At 46.5% G+C, this 14,613-nt stretch overlaps 1 protein-coding gene across 1 annotated transcript; it reads left to right on the top strand.

Annotated features, from left to right (window-relative positions):
* The first annotated feature begins 229 nt into the window (after positions 1–229).
* On the top strand, positions 230–12,667 carry LOC144162776 (uncharacterized). The gene is made up of 11 exons (XM_077693431.1): positions 230–651; positions 1,287–1,428; positions 1,537–1,653; positions 2,718–2,828; positions 3,565–3,624; positions 3,727–3,803; positions 6,175–6,295; positions 6,648–6,863; positions 6,953–7,222; positions 9,555–9,883; positions 11,008–12,667. Exons 1-11 carry the CDS (start codon positions 490–492, stop codon positions 12,232–12,234), a joined length of 2,832 nt encoding a protein of 943 aa, XP_077549557.1. The 5' UTR covers positions 230–489; the 3' UTR covers positions 12,235–12,667.
* The last annotated feature ends 1,946 nt before the right edge of the window (positions 12,668–14,613 follow it).

Here is a 14,613-nt window from a genome sequence, read left to right as displayed (position 1 = left end):
CCTCCTCAACTGTTTTAGACCTGAGTAATTAACCGTATCATGCTGTCCGTCTTAGCGGTGATTTGGCGATGATTTCGGTGATTAGCGGTGATTTCGCTTCGTCCCGTGGGGACGAAGCGAAAAAAAACCGGGCTCGAGCCCGAGCCCGAGCCCGCCCGGCGAACGCGCAGGGGTTTGTAACCAGAGCCGGCTGACAGATCCGCGGCTCTTACGGATGGTGCGAGCTAGTGTCACTAAATAAAGGCTTTTAGAGTATCGACACTCTTTTCTCTCATTGTTTTGTGCCGCCACGATTGTCATTGGTCGGTCTGTACCACGTGACATTTGTTTACCCATGGGCGCTGCCATTTTGTTTCTGGCCTCGGCCTGCCCGTGCCTGCCCTGTGGCTTGCCTCTGCTGCGCGGACGTTGAAGCGACCCGTCGCAGTCGTTCAGCTCCTGTTTCGGGTGCTTTTTCCACGTTTTTCGCCGCCTGATGAGCCTTTTGCGATGCCTTGTTGTTCCGTGATCCACTGCTGCAACAAGCCCGACGATGGAAAGCGGCTCATGCGTTTTCCCTTGGGAAAAAAGGCCGGTGAGAGACTCCGTGCGTGGCTGCAACTCGTCGGTCGCGACGATTTTAAGCCTACTCCATCATCGAGGATCTGTGAGGTGAGTTTATTTCAAGCACAGCTGTAATGCAACCATCGCAGTGAAAATTCCAGAGCCTAAACGTACGGCTACGCGATCGGAGTCGGCCAAGCACTACCGTTAAGGAGCAACTTTCCCCCTTACATTACTGTGCTGGCGCGATCATAAAAAAACTTTTTGTAGCCCCGCCCGTATAGAGTACGCACGCGCTTCGTGTGGTTCGCTTCCCTCAAAAGATAGTGTTGTGCAGCTGGAGCCGCTGAACAAAGCAGCGAAACTTTAGTGACACTAATCCAAATGTCCTGCTCGCTGACACCAAATGAACGCATGGAAGTCTTGCGTGTGCGATCAGACCCGTACGCCTCGTTGCCCGTAATAAAGCATCGTTGAAGCGGCAATTGCATCACTGCCGCATAGCTGCGGAGTCATTTTATTTACTGCATGAATATTTATTTTATGAATTTGCCAGTTTAATCAATCAATCAATGCCACTTGTGGTATGTAAACTTCGAATCGAAATTTACCTCACCCTTATTATATTTGAATGTGTTCTTTCCACGTACCAAGCAGTTTGAAAAGTTATTGTGTTCATGTTAAATGTTACTTGCAAATCTTTGATTGAGTAGCCATCGTCATGTGGACTTATTTTTCTTAAGGACCACTTTGAAGCTGACCAGTATGAAGGACACCGAGCTGATGGTCGAAAGCTGCTGAAGTGGAACGCGGTGCCCACCATCCCAGCCTGCGAGAATGCACGGGGGAGATCGAGGAGCATAATCGCCCAGAAGCCAGACAATGGTGTGTAGCGTGATGCACATAGTACTTTGTCATTTGCTACACTTTGGAATGCAGCACTACACATTGTCGCAATGAGATGTAACTTTGGAGCACATTTTGTGCTTTCAGGCATTTCAGCCATCACAGGCGCTCAAGGAGCCCCACCCGAGGTCTGTGTTCCCCAGGTGTGTGTTGTGCAGCCCCGAACGCCTGGAGCTGCAATCGGAGTTCTACAGAACAACCCGAGTAAGTATTTCTTGGGGGGCGCAAGCACTGATTTTCATACGTAGTGTGATGTCGACTGTATGAGAGATTGACTTTTAACCTTGGTGCACACAGAAGTGACAAGTGAAAACAAAAACAGGGTGAAATCATGACTTTTTCCTTCATGAGATACCGTGGCATTTAATCTGACTCTCTCCTAACATGTGGAGTCACATTAGAAGCGTCATCACGAACCTAGTGAGCTGTTGTGAGGAGGAGCGTAAAGATCCAGTCCTTCATGTAGGGCAATGTCATTTCATTGGAATCGCCTAGAATCACCCTTTCCATATACCTTTTAAAGGGGTACTGGCACCAATTTTCGGTGCTGATATTATAGCACAGTTCGCTTCCTTTACCTACCAGGATACCCTTCGTAAAGTATGAACAGCATGCGTCGCGTGCAACATATTCTGATTTGATAGTAATTGCAGTGCCGACAAGGCAACCGTGCTGGAGGCTTCCACCGAAATCAACATCGTGTGACATCACACCGCGGTAGAGTGAACGAGCCGCGTGCTCCCCAACTCCGTGACGTCACGTAACAACGCCTGGCTAATGGCAGGGTGCGAGCATGTGGCGCGCCGATGGAGCATCACAGGTTTTCGCATGGGCGCACGTGATAGCGCCGACCCTGTTCAGCAGAAAACATGACATCACGCCGTAGTTTCTGCCGCCCGTGCCCTCCGGGCTTTTCTCGACGGCAGCCAAAGGCAGCGGTTTTCGTTGCATTATATTTCATTATTTATCATGCGCATTTTAACTACTGTTTCATGATTGTTAGGCCAGCAGGCCTCAATCTAAGCAATATAAACACAACGTAAAAATTTTGTGTGAGTACTCCTTTAAAAATGAAGGGGAAGTCAGAATCACATAAATTCGTTGAGACAAATCATCCGTGGTTTGGGCTGCAGGCCAGTTTATAAATCCCAAGTGTACTTATATTTCGCTGTCATGAAAATTAGATTAGTGAGGCAGAACAGCCACTCCTAGCACAACTATATAAGGGACCATTGTGCCACAGCTGAGATGTGTTGTTGCCTTTCCAGCAACCCCAAGCACGGCTGAAGTTTCAGGAGTGAGGGCACCTTCACCTGACGTCATGCAAGGGGATGGCTACGTTGTGCCACTGCTTACGGTGGAAGTGGAAGTACAAACAGGTAGGTATCGCATTCAGAACAAGAACATGGTGGCCGCAGCAGCCGTTTCATGTACATCAAGAACATAGCTATTAGTGGGTGTTGAATTAAAGTTGTCAAGTTCGGTGCAAAGCACTTGCATGCAGTAATAATTTAAATGCTTAAAGTACTTCACATAAAAATTGGTTTCACAAAGTCATTCTCATGAACTAGTTCAGGTGGAGCAGCACCATAGTTGCATTAACGCGCCTTGACTCATCCCCCTTAATTTGGGTGAAGGCGTTCCAGGATTAGTTTCTAACCTTCCGTGCACACATTGCAGAAAGCGTGCAGAAATAGCCGGACTGGTTGAGCAGAGCACAATGGCATCTGGGGTGACCAGCCATCGTGTCTTATGCACGAGAGCCCCACTTCAAGCCTGAAACTTTTATTTGTTTTAAAAATTGTCTTTGGGGTTTTTACGTATGTATGCTACACCTGTGTCATGAGGCCTTCTGCAGTGGAGGGCTATGGATTAATGTAAACCATGGGGGTCTCTTACGTGCAGCGAAATCTCAATACCAGCGTTTTCGGTTTCCACCTCCTTCAGGCAACTTTTTTTTTTTTAAGTTACTGTACTACTGCTTTTTCCATGCCCTCCCTACTCTAAACTCCAGCAAGGGGCTTTTTCATGAACCAGCAATAAAAATGATGGCATGAGCAAGGAGGGAGAAAAAACAAATGTTCAGTAATGGTTTTTTTTTTTTTTTTTTAACAGGTGCATGTGCTGTGGAGGCTGAGACCATGGACTTTTCAACATCTATGCCTGATGAACCAAGTAAGTGAACTAGTATGGGGAGCGATGCAAAGCTCACAGGTTTAAGTATTTCTGCACATCTGCTGCAGAAGCAAGTTTATAACACGATGCGTATATTTTCAGCTAGAGGAGTGCATGGGAGCTGTTCAACGAGCAACCAACAGTGTGCTGCCGGTACAACTGACCAGGCTGTCCAAACGGTATGAAAAACTGCCTATCTTGGCTTCTGAGACCATGTGTAAGCGTGCAACATGTTAAAGGGACACTGAAGGCAAAATACAAGTTGCTCTAGATCGATAGCTTACAGAGAACACGAATATACCATTCTTATGCGTATCTTTAAAATAAGGTAGAAAATTGAAAAAACGTAAAAACAAGTATCGCCACCACTGGCTATTCCGCACAACTTACACCGGAAGTGGTTAAAATTGTGTGAAAAATATTAAAACAATACGCCTTCCTAAGTTTATAAAAACTTAAAGGAGTACTGACACCAAATTCAGAATCGTTAAAAATGACATAATTGGCTTTATTCATTTGTGGAGATCAATCCCACCAATTTTGGCAGCCATCGGTGGCCGGAAACATAACGAAAATCCCTTTTAATTGCCCCGGCCGCGAGCTTCCTCAGATTGCCAGAACTAGCGAAATCGCTTTCAGCGTGACGACACGTACTCCGTGCCCTGTGAACCGGCCAGTTGTGGGTGGCGTCGTAAAGCCCTTTCTAGAACCGGAAACGCTCTCCTACGCTGCTGTTGTCGGTGGTCTCGTTTCGCCAGACGGTTTCTGTCAATGGCATCTTCAACTTCGTCAAAATGGCAAAAGAGTAACGCTAGGCTTTCAAAAACCAATGGAAGACAAACATCCTGAACAAACACGAACTCAAATGTGTTCCAATTAAACATTAAACACGGGAAATAACACCTAATTACACGAATTTGCAAATTACTTTTCGAATTTCCCGCGTCCCAGTCACCGCCGCAAGCTCAGGCGGGCCAATGCAGACCACGTGCCATCACAGCAGATGCGAAAAACGCGCGTGCCATCACGGGTTTTTGATTAGCGTCATCACCTGCAGTTTTGCGGCCGCCACTGTATGACGTCACGTACTCCGACTAGCTCTTGAACGTCCATCTGCGCTGCCGGCGACCGAAACCGAAACTGGTTGAAATTACTGCGTTTTAATCATTTCTATGCTTGCTTCTTGCCGCTTTTGGATCGATTTTCATAATTAGTGGCCAACGAGGTACTGTTTGCAGCATAGAAACCAAAAAGGTAAAATTTGGTGTCAGTACTCCTTTAACAGCAAGCTTTTATAGTGTCACGTCGACGAACAGAAAGAAGCCTAGAAACAATATGATACAAGCCCAACTGATAGATTACGCAGCGACCCCAAACGACAACAAATTGGTTTCGGTTTCGGTGCAATACCCGATTGCGCGACCGGTTCATTGTGTGGCACTTCACTTGTACGGTTCTATGTACATGTATCATTATGACCTTTCTGCGTGCTTTTGCTGTAGTAAAAAACGTAAGTATGCCTATTTTGGCTAAAGTCAATTGATTTCAAGTTACCAACTACTAGTATGCACCGCATAGGCAAGCATTTTACAGCATTTGTGATATTTGTTGCGGCACAATTGCATGCATGTTGCGCGCATAGAGGAAAGCTTTTGTTTCCTCTGCGGTCGGGAACAGCGGTAGACGGAATAATGGGAACAACCAAGACGACGTGAGACTAGTCATGAGATGGTTAAGTGAGCCAGAGGATCATCCTGCAAACATTTCTTCTTCAAGCCCGAAAGTATTTGTGGGTGAGTGTGCAATGAGCGAATGCAAGTGGGCTACGCACGCTGCGAGGCGGACGAGAGTGGATCTTATATCGAATAACGTTGGTATTATTTGCCTCTTTCCCAACGAGGGCTTCTTTACTTCCAGCATAGGAAATGTCTGGTGTTCGTACATAGGTGCGCGGTGCTGTGCAAGCAGCGGGTGATGGAGCTTGTGCACACGAGCAGTTGGTTAGAACTGTCACACGGCTTATGTGCTCGTCTTCAACAGAGCATCAAACCTGATCGCACGTCCGATGGAGAAACATTTTGCTTAGTTGTCATGAACAGCAAAGTACGTGGGAGTTCAGGAAAGCACGACTGATTTGACCCAAACGGACGAAACCGCTTGGTACGTAATAGCCTTGTATTCGGTTGCCCGAAGCTATACACCACCGCTGCCTCCCTTGCTTCCGGTTCATCGTGAAGCAAACGGCTGCCGGCCGTTTGCGTTATCGAATCGCTGTGAGGGAAATGAGGAACGGAAGTGTGTTGTTTGATTAGTGATTTATCAGCAATTAATGCATCTTTTGGCACCGAATAAATGCTAAGATTGCTATTAGAAGGTAATACTTTCATTTGAAACAAACTTGTTGGTTGTCTTCGGTGTCCCTTTAACGCACCTATGAACTTGCCCGCATGTGTTCAAGAGTTACCGCGAAATGTGCTTAGGCTACAAGTGATTACCAGCTGCTTTTGTGTTGGTTCTCAAGGGTGTTTTCAAAATTTTGATATGTTACAGGAGGCTCCGTGCAGTGGACCCAGGTGTGTGCACGAAGCTACTGTTGAGGAGTTAAAGCGCAAGCTGGATCTGCAACAGAAGCAGACCAGGAAGCTGGAAAAGCAGTTGGAAGCTGTTATCGGTGAGCATTTTATCTTTAATCACAAAAACTCTAGTGAAAGCAAAATTTTAAGGTTCGTCAATACCTTTTCTTGTTGAAAAGTTTTTCTGGGCTAGAATGGAGTTCAGCGAGTTGCCAAATACTGGTTCTTTCATAATAAAGTTAACTTTGTCTTCATGACCTTTTAAATGTGGCACTGCACGGGCCACATTTAAAATTGCATTTTGAAGGCTCAGTTAGTAGCTCTAATGATAGCTTTTTGTAAAAATAATGTTGAAGACTGCATTTCTGCTCAGCCTAATGTTGCCACAATAAAACTAGAATTTGTGAAGTGCGTTGTCGCATTTATTTGTGGCATTCCGTTCTCTTGCAGGCAACAAGGTTCCACACCTAGCTCCTGACCAGGTTTTGAATGTTGGGCATCCTGATTCACGTGGCAACAGGTGGTCCGACAAGACGGTTCAAAAGGCCCTGCAGGTGCGACTCGCATGTGGCACCAGGGGGTACGAGCTCCTGAAGGATGAAGTCCTACCTCTTCCATCTGAACGGACACTGCAAAGACGCATTGAGGATGTCAAATTTGAACCCGGTGTGTATGCTGGTGTACCAGTGTTCATATGTTGTCAACATGTTTTTTATGACAAGCACACTACAAGATTGCCTTTACTTTGTTTTAAGGAATCCTCAACGAGCTTCTTCCAGCCTTGAAGGCAAAGCTGGAAACGATGAAGCCAGAGGAGCGACACTGTGCCCTTCTCATAGACGAGATGCAGCTGACTGCTGGTCTCGACTTCGACCCTACAGTCAAGAAGCCGATTGGCCTGGCAACAGCCCCACTTGTAAAACAAGGGCCTGAAGGCGAGCTGGTGTACGCAACACACGGCCTTGTCGTCATGCTGACTGGATTATCCTCCCGCTGGAAACAAGTTGTTGCCTATCATTTCACAGGTAAGTGCAATCTTCTAACAAAAATATTAAGCAAGCAATCATTTAACAATACATTTGCAGTGGACACAAAGGTGGTGACGCCAAGTCCACATGTATTTATCTTTAATAAAAAGGGTACAAGTGGGCCACCATTCCTCCACTGCTGAGAAAGAGAGATAGGGAGAGAGAGAGAGAGAGAGAGAGAGAGAGAGAGAAGAGAGAGAGAGAATTAAGTATAGGACAGAATTTAGTATTGGAGAGAATTAAGTGTAGGTATTCGTACCGAAGACAGCCAAGGCTATCAAAAAAGCGAGGCAGACAGAGACGAATAAATGGAAGGAAAAACTGGAATCGAAAACGCCGTTAGAGATGTACAGGGCAGAGAAATTTGAGATCAGAAAGGAAAATCTTTACGATAATTCCAAGGGCAGGGCGTTACTTTTTGAGGCTAGAGCAGGTTGCTTGAGAACAAAGAGCTTTGTGGGCAAGTATGCGCAAAATGATGGGGTATGTGTGGTCTGCGGAAATGAAACCGAAACGATTCAACACATTGTGTTGGAATGTGAGTGTATCCATCCAAATCTATATAACGTAAATATTCGCCTTCCCGAAGCCCTCGGATTTAAATGTAGCGCAGAGACAATAAATTACAAGGCTGTAGAGGTGACTAAAAGGAGATTGGAATACTGGTGGAAGAAGAGAGGAGAGGGGATTATAGCCTAGGGCAGCTACCACCTGTAACGAACATAATTTATTTTGAGCTCATCCTACATAGCGTTAAAGGAGTACTGACACCAAATTCAGAATCGTTAAAAATTACGTAATTGGCTTCAGTAGTTTGTGGAGATCACTCCCACCAATTTTGACAGCCATCGGTGGCCGGAAACACAGCGAAAATCCCTTTTAATTGCCCCAGCCGCGAGCTTCCTCAGATTGCCAGAACTAGCGAAATCGCTATCATCGTGACGACACGTACTCCGTGCCCTGTGAACCGGCCGGTTGAGGGTGACGTCGTATAGCTTTTTCTAGAACCGGAAACGCTCTCCTGCGTTGCTGTTGTCGGTGGTCACGTTTGCTGGTGTCACGGTGGTCACGAAAAACGCGCGTCGTCACGGGTTTTCGATTGGCATTATCACCTGCAGTTTTGCGGCGGCCACAGTGTGACGTCACGTACTCCGACTAGCTCTTGAACATCCGTTTGCGCTGCCGGCGACCGAAACCGAAACTGCTTGAAATTACTGCGTTTTAATTATTTCTATGCTTGCTTCTGGCCGCTTTTGGATCGATTTTCATAATTAGTGGCCGAAGAGGTACCGTTTCCAGCATAAAAACCCAAAAGGCAAAATTTGGTGTCAGTACTCCTTTAAATATAGACATTATGCAACCTAGTTAACTATGCTTTTGGTGAGATGACTCATGTCATCGCCCCGGTACAAAGGGGATACCATTATTAATCATCAATCATCATCAGGAGGGCAGTTCAAGGGGTTGTAGGGAGCATTTCGAGGTTCAAAAGTTCTGTCACAGTATGCTGCAGTGTCTAATACCCGTGCTACACGGGCGTTTCGAAGGCCTTTGAACCAAATGTCATTTGACTCAAAAGCCACCTTTGAGCTGCTACACGGCGCTTTTCAAAGGCATTGGGTTGAAATGCCATTTGAGTCAAATGAGCACCCCAACCGACCTTTGAGATTCTCAAAGGCCTTTGAAACATGAACGTTTGTACTCTCGGGCGCAGTTTCTGCATGCCGCAGTTACAGAAAAGGGTAAACTTGGTTTTCAAAGAGCATGTTCTTAATAATTTTTCACCTCTTCTACTTTCCTATCGCTCAAACTACGGTTAAAAGGTAACTTTGCAGTCTCCACACCGGCAATGCAAAAAAAAAAAAAAACTATGGAAGCCATAGTGCCCATGCTATTTTGTGCATGTTTTGCGTGCGTTCGTAGGTTATAATCAGTTTCATCACTCGCGATGGTGTCAACTCTAAAATTATTTTTTTTGTCAAGTTACGAGAACGAAACTGTGCAGCAGTAGCGACACCAAAACATGGCGGGTGAACGAGGAAGCGTTCAACTGCCTTTGAGAATTGGCCGTGTAGATCGGCGAAACTCCTTTCAGTTCGAATGATATTTGGAATTTCGAAGGCCCTTTGACTCGAATGTCATTTCAAACGCCCGTGTAGCATGGGTATAAGCCAGGAATCCCAACTCAGCTAGCGCTGTGCCTAGTGCTGGGGCGTAATTTCTGCTTTTTTGACCAGCTACGTCCACAAATGGCTTGCATCGTGTTCACAAAGCTCCTGTATGCACTTGTGCCCTGTTCAAAGTGTTGTTGCATTCAATTGTCTTGCAGGGGACTCCATTGATGGCACGTTCCTGAAGGATGTGGTCTTTCGAGTGATCGAGGAGTGTGAGGCTGCTGGTTGCCATGTGGACGCGGTTATTTCCGACATGGGGTCGAGCAACAAGGCCCTTTGGAAATGCTGCGGCATCCGTGCGACGCGGGTGGCCGAACCCGTAGTTTCCTGCAGGCATCCGTGCGCAGCCAACACCAACCGGCAACTCTACTTTCTGGCTGACGCACCACATGTTTTGAAAAACATTAGAGGCCACCTGGTGAGGGGACAGTCTATCTTCTTGTCAAAGGAGACTGTTGCCAAGTACAAGCTCCCAACAAGAGAGGTAGGTATAAGCGCAAAAGGTGCTTTTATGCTAAAATGCATTTTCCGAAAGTATTCAGTCTTAGTATCTGCTTATTGCGATGGTTCATAAACGTAAAGGACCTCAGTAATTTTTTTCAACTTTAATGCTTTGAAGGAACACGAGCTATCAAATAGCATGTCATTTTGGAGGGTTCTGTATAATTTCATGGTGCTTGTAGTTCTTTAAGGCACCTTTACCTCATCGTGGAAAGCAAAAATGGGAGAAAAATTGGAAACATTTGTCTTACTAATTAAAAGGAGTACTGACCCCAAAATTTTACGTCATGTTTTTATTGCTTAGATCGAGGCCTACGGGGCCAACTATCATGAAAGAGTAGTTCAATACAGCAGCGGACGATAAATGAGGAAATATAACGCAGCGAAAACCGCCGTCACCGGCTGCCGTTTCAAAAAGCCCGGAGTTCGCGGGCGGCCAAAAGTACGCTAGGACGTCACGGTTTCCGCTGAACGGGGCCAGCGCCATCGCGTGGGTATGCGAAAACCTGTGACGCTCCATCCACGCGCCAGACGGTTGCGCCTTGCCATTAGTCGGGTGCCAGGTGAACGTCACGGAGTAGGGGAGCACGCGGCTACGTCACCTCGTTTGCTCTACCACACCCTGATGTCACACGATGTCGATTTCGGTGGAAGCCACCAGCACAGCAGTCTCGTCGGCGCTACATTTGCAATCAATTTAGGATATGTTCCAGGCGACGCATGCTGTTCATACTTTACGCAGGGTATCCTGGTGGGTAAAGGAAACGAAGTGTACAATAATATCAGCACCAAAAATTGGTGTCAGTACCCCTTTAATAAAAAGAAGTATTGTACCCTCTGGCACAGAATAAATGCCTGAAGTCTTGTACAATGCTATCTTTTTGTTTAAAAGCAAGCTTCCTTGCCTGAAGTGTACCTTTCAATTATTGATAAGTTAGCTGTAGCAGTTTTATGAGGCTTGACTAACCTTATCTGTTACATGCCCTGTTGAGTTTCACACCAAGCTTTAAATTAAGGCATACAAGTGTTTGTTTTTTGCCAACAGCCCCCGGAAACATGCAGCTGTTAGCATTTCATCCTTTTTTATGCTATTTTTGCACCTCGCAGGTATCCGTGGAGCACATTAAACTTCTGGCAGAGGAAGATGCGAAACGGGACCTAAAGCTGGCGCCTCATCTCAAGGCTGGCTACCTCGACCTGAACCACTTCGAGAAGATGAGTGTGTCGTCAGCTGTCGCCGTACTCAACCACAGTGTGGGGGCAGCAATGCGGGTACTGGTGAAAATGGGATTGCTCCCATTAGAGGCACTGACCACGGCGTGGTTTGTGGAGCAGGTGTTCCGCTGGTTCACTCTCATGACGTCCCGCTACATCGGCACAGCAATGAGCTTGTTTAAGGAGACGTCACATGAAGACGCCGTGGCTTTCCTTCAGGAGTTCATGGAAATGTTTTCTGGTGTCTCAATACGGAACGAGAAACAGAAAGACTGCTTCAAGCCCGTGCAAACCGGCGTGCTGATAAGTACAACGAGTGCCCTCCTCCTGCAGCACGAGCTCCTGAGTGTTTACAACTTCAAGTTCGTCTTGCTGTGCCGACTCACTCAGGATGCCCTGGAAAATCTCTTTTCGTGCGTGCGAGCGAAAAACCCAGTGCCCAGGGCTCTAGAGTTCAAGCTGACCCTGCGGCTTATCATGTTGAGCCAGTTTTTCAGGCCTAGCCGCAAGGGCAGCTACCAGATCGATGACAGTGTTGACCTGCTGGAGTTCCTTGAGGTGAAGGCAGCGTCAAAAGAGAGCCTTGAAGCAGGAGAGGAGGTTCGGTTAGACGACAGTTTCCTCGATGACGCCACTCCGCTTGACGACGTTGAGATGGAATCTCTCGTCTACTTGTCGGGATACATCACACGCAGTGTGAGCAAGCGGTACGCACTGTGCAACACATGCAAGGCGTATTTGAAGGACGAGCCCATTGCAGAAAGCGACCAACTTTTGCAGCTAAAGTCGTACCGGGCACAGTCGCAGCCGAACCCCTTGGTACGTCCTTCAGCCCACGTGGTCAGGTTGTTGACGCATGCAGACACCGTCTTCCGGAGTTTCGAGCATGATGCTTTGAACGTTTCCCTGCCGGCTCTCACAAAGGCAACCCTAGACTCGTACCAACTGCCAAATGATTTCCCACAATGCCATCAACTGGGAAAGCACCTCACTTCATCTTTCCTCATGCTGCGACTGCGGATAACCCTGCGAAAGCTGAGCTGCAAGGCGAAAGCTGCCAAGTCCAAGTGTGCATCGAAAAGCGTTGGGATGCGAGCAGCTGTATCTCAGGTCCGTTAAGTCATTGGGTATGAAGTTTTTTTTTTTTTTTTTTGATGGAGGGTTTACGCACCAAAGCTACACCTGTGCTATGAGTTGCCCCCTACCACCTGGGGATCTTTCATGTGCGCCGAAATCTCTACACACAGGTGTTTTTGTTTTTCACCCATGAACTCAGCAGCGCAATGCCTTAGCCACTGCAACGGGTACCAGCTACGTGTGACAGCATATTTGTGAACCAGTGATGCTGTACGTGACTGGACACTCGCCTGAAGAAGTGCGACAGCCGAAGAAAGAAGTGACAAGTGTTACTCCGGACGCCTCACAACAAAACAGCCTTTCTAAAGGCTACTTCCTTGTTGCATGGCGGAATTGCAAAAAGCGACTCCCCCGTGTGTGCCCTCTCTTTCTAAAAAAATTGAGACACGTTATAATAAAGATTAAGTGAAATCAATTATTGCTAGTAAAGTAAAACAGCACAAAGGACGAGGACAAAGAAGAGCAGACGAACATCAGCGCTGGTGTTTGTCTGCTCCTCTTCGTCCTCGTCCTTTTGCGCTGTTTTATGTTGCTATAATCAGTCAACATGCCCAAGCTACCCTAAAGAATTGGAAAAGTCCTAGTTAAGCTTGAATGTCGTGGTTAGAGCCACTAAATGTTTTGGTGCTCCTTGGCCTCAAGGCGCCCTTACGCCAATAAATCACACAACACAGTAATAGAGCCACTAAATGAGCTACTTTGTGGCTCTAGTCGTGGTCAACCGTGGTAGGAAATTCTTATTGTGCCCAGTAAAAAAAAAAAAAAAGAAAAAAAAAAAAGAGAGAGCTCTGCAGTCACGATAGGGCCATTGATCCCCGGTTATGAAGGCTTGAGGCCATTTATCGGCCCATGAGGCATTTTCTATTATTATCTCTCCAGGTTGCCAAGAAAACAAGAACAACAATACTCCAGATCACCAAACAAGCATCCTAACCGGCTATCGCACGATGAGCATGAACGGTCAGAAGCCACCACCCGCCTTATACGGGATCAGTAACCCACTACAGACACGGGGCGACATTTATGTTGCGGCAATTACCACTGTTGCTATGAACTGCATCATTCGACTTCGGGGTCAGGTTTACAGGAGCCGCTACACATAGGGAGATGATTATGAACACCCCCTTCCAGAATTTACTAAATGCCAGCCCCCCCCCTCCCCCCCCTTTTCACTTTTCATTTCCCACCCTTTCACACAATTGTGATGAAGTTGTAGGGATCAGAAAATAAATGGGATATTTTGGCTGAGACGCTTCCTGAATGTAGCTAGCAGAATTGGACATATTTCTTGGCAAACTGACCAGTGTATCGGTATCGGGCGTGTCGTATTATTTGAGACTTGCAGTTGTGTGGATTCATTGCATGTCTTCTTGCATAATACACAATAAACAAATACAATCAAGTGCTTCCTTGGTGCATCGCTTTTCATATTACAGTATTTTATTTCTCCCTTTGTGTGTATGCGCGCGCGCGCGCGCATGTATGCATGCACGCAAGCGCAAGCGGCTGAAAAGTGACATGTTTTAGTTGCGGTTAAGGTAACGTACACCCTCCGAACTCTGCAAAAGGTATTTAAGGCAAATCATGGGAATTTGAATCGATGACGACTGCAGGCGAGAGGATATTTGCATGCTTCATTTTTAATGTGAGCACGTTCAGAATTCAAGAAATGGTTGGAATACCTGCAATCTCATTGGTCTGACGCGTTAATCTACACGTCGTGGTCTAAAGGTCACGACGAAATTATAGTTTCTCGATGATGTACGCAGGGTTTGATTAAAAGCTAGTCATATTGAAACCATTTACATATTAGGATGGCGAGGAGTGTGGACGCGGATCACGCCACTCCCAATTTTTGCTAGTTTTTGTGAAAACACCCTAATTGCCCGAACAGAATACACTATAATGTTCTTTTTACAACAACCTGTTTAAAAGCATTCGCGGATGTCGCCGCTGAATTTCTTTTTGGACATTCAGTAATATTTCCATACTAGCCGCAAAAGATCGGGGTGAGTGCCGTCTCAAAAGCGCGCCTGGCTTCAACTAAAAACGTATGATACGATCGTCTCTTTTCTGTCCAGGGGAGTTAACGCAAATGACAGCTGAAAATAAAATGCAGTGCCTCCCGTACAGCCGAGTGTTATCACCCCTCTAAACATTCATTGCAACGTGCTACAATAAGCCGTAAGAAGTAACTTACTACCGAGTCCCATGTCTAGGAAAAGCTAGGAGTTTCACAAGACCAACATGAGTGCCCGGACATGATGCACTTTACAAAAGCGCAAATGAACATCGCCGCTTGCTTGCGCGAACTGAGCTGAAGTAAACGAAAGTAAACATAGCCCCACAGTTGACGAGCGC

Source organism: Haemaphysalis longicornis, unplaced genomic scaffold, assembly GCF_048455015.1.
Source record: "Haemaphysalis longicornis isolate Haplotype H1 unplaced genomic scaffold, Haemaphysalis longicornis Haplotype H1 scaffold_12, whole genome shotgun sequence".
NCBI lineage: Eukaryota > Metazoa > Arthropoda > Arachnida > Ixodida > Ixodidae > Haemaphysalis > Haemaphysalis longicornis.
This window is presented reverse-complemented; position numbering and strand designations above follow the sequence as displayed.

Excerpts from the sequence above, each read along its gene's own strand:
- LOC144162776 (XM_077693431.1), top strand. The coding sequence starts at position 490 with ATGCCTTGTTGTTCCGTGATCCACTGCTGCAACAAGCCCGACGATGGA. Across the intron at positions 1,429-1,536 it reads CGCCCAGAAGCCAGACAATG|GCATTTCAGCCATCACAGGC; the intron begins GTGTGTAGCGTG and ends TTGTGCTTTCAG. Across the intron at positions 1,654-2,717 it reads AGTTCTACAGAACAACCCGA|CAACCCCAAGCACGGCTGAA; the intron begins GTAAGTATTTCT and ends TTGCCTTTCCAG.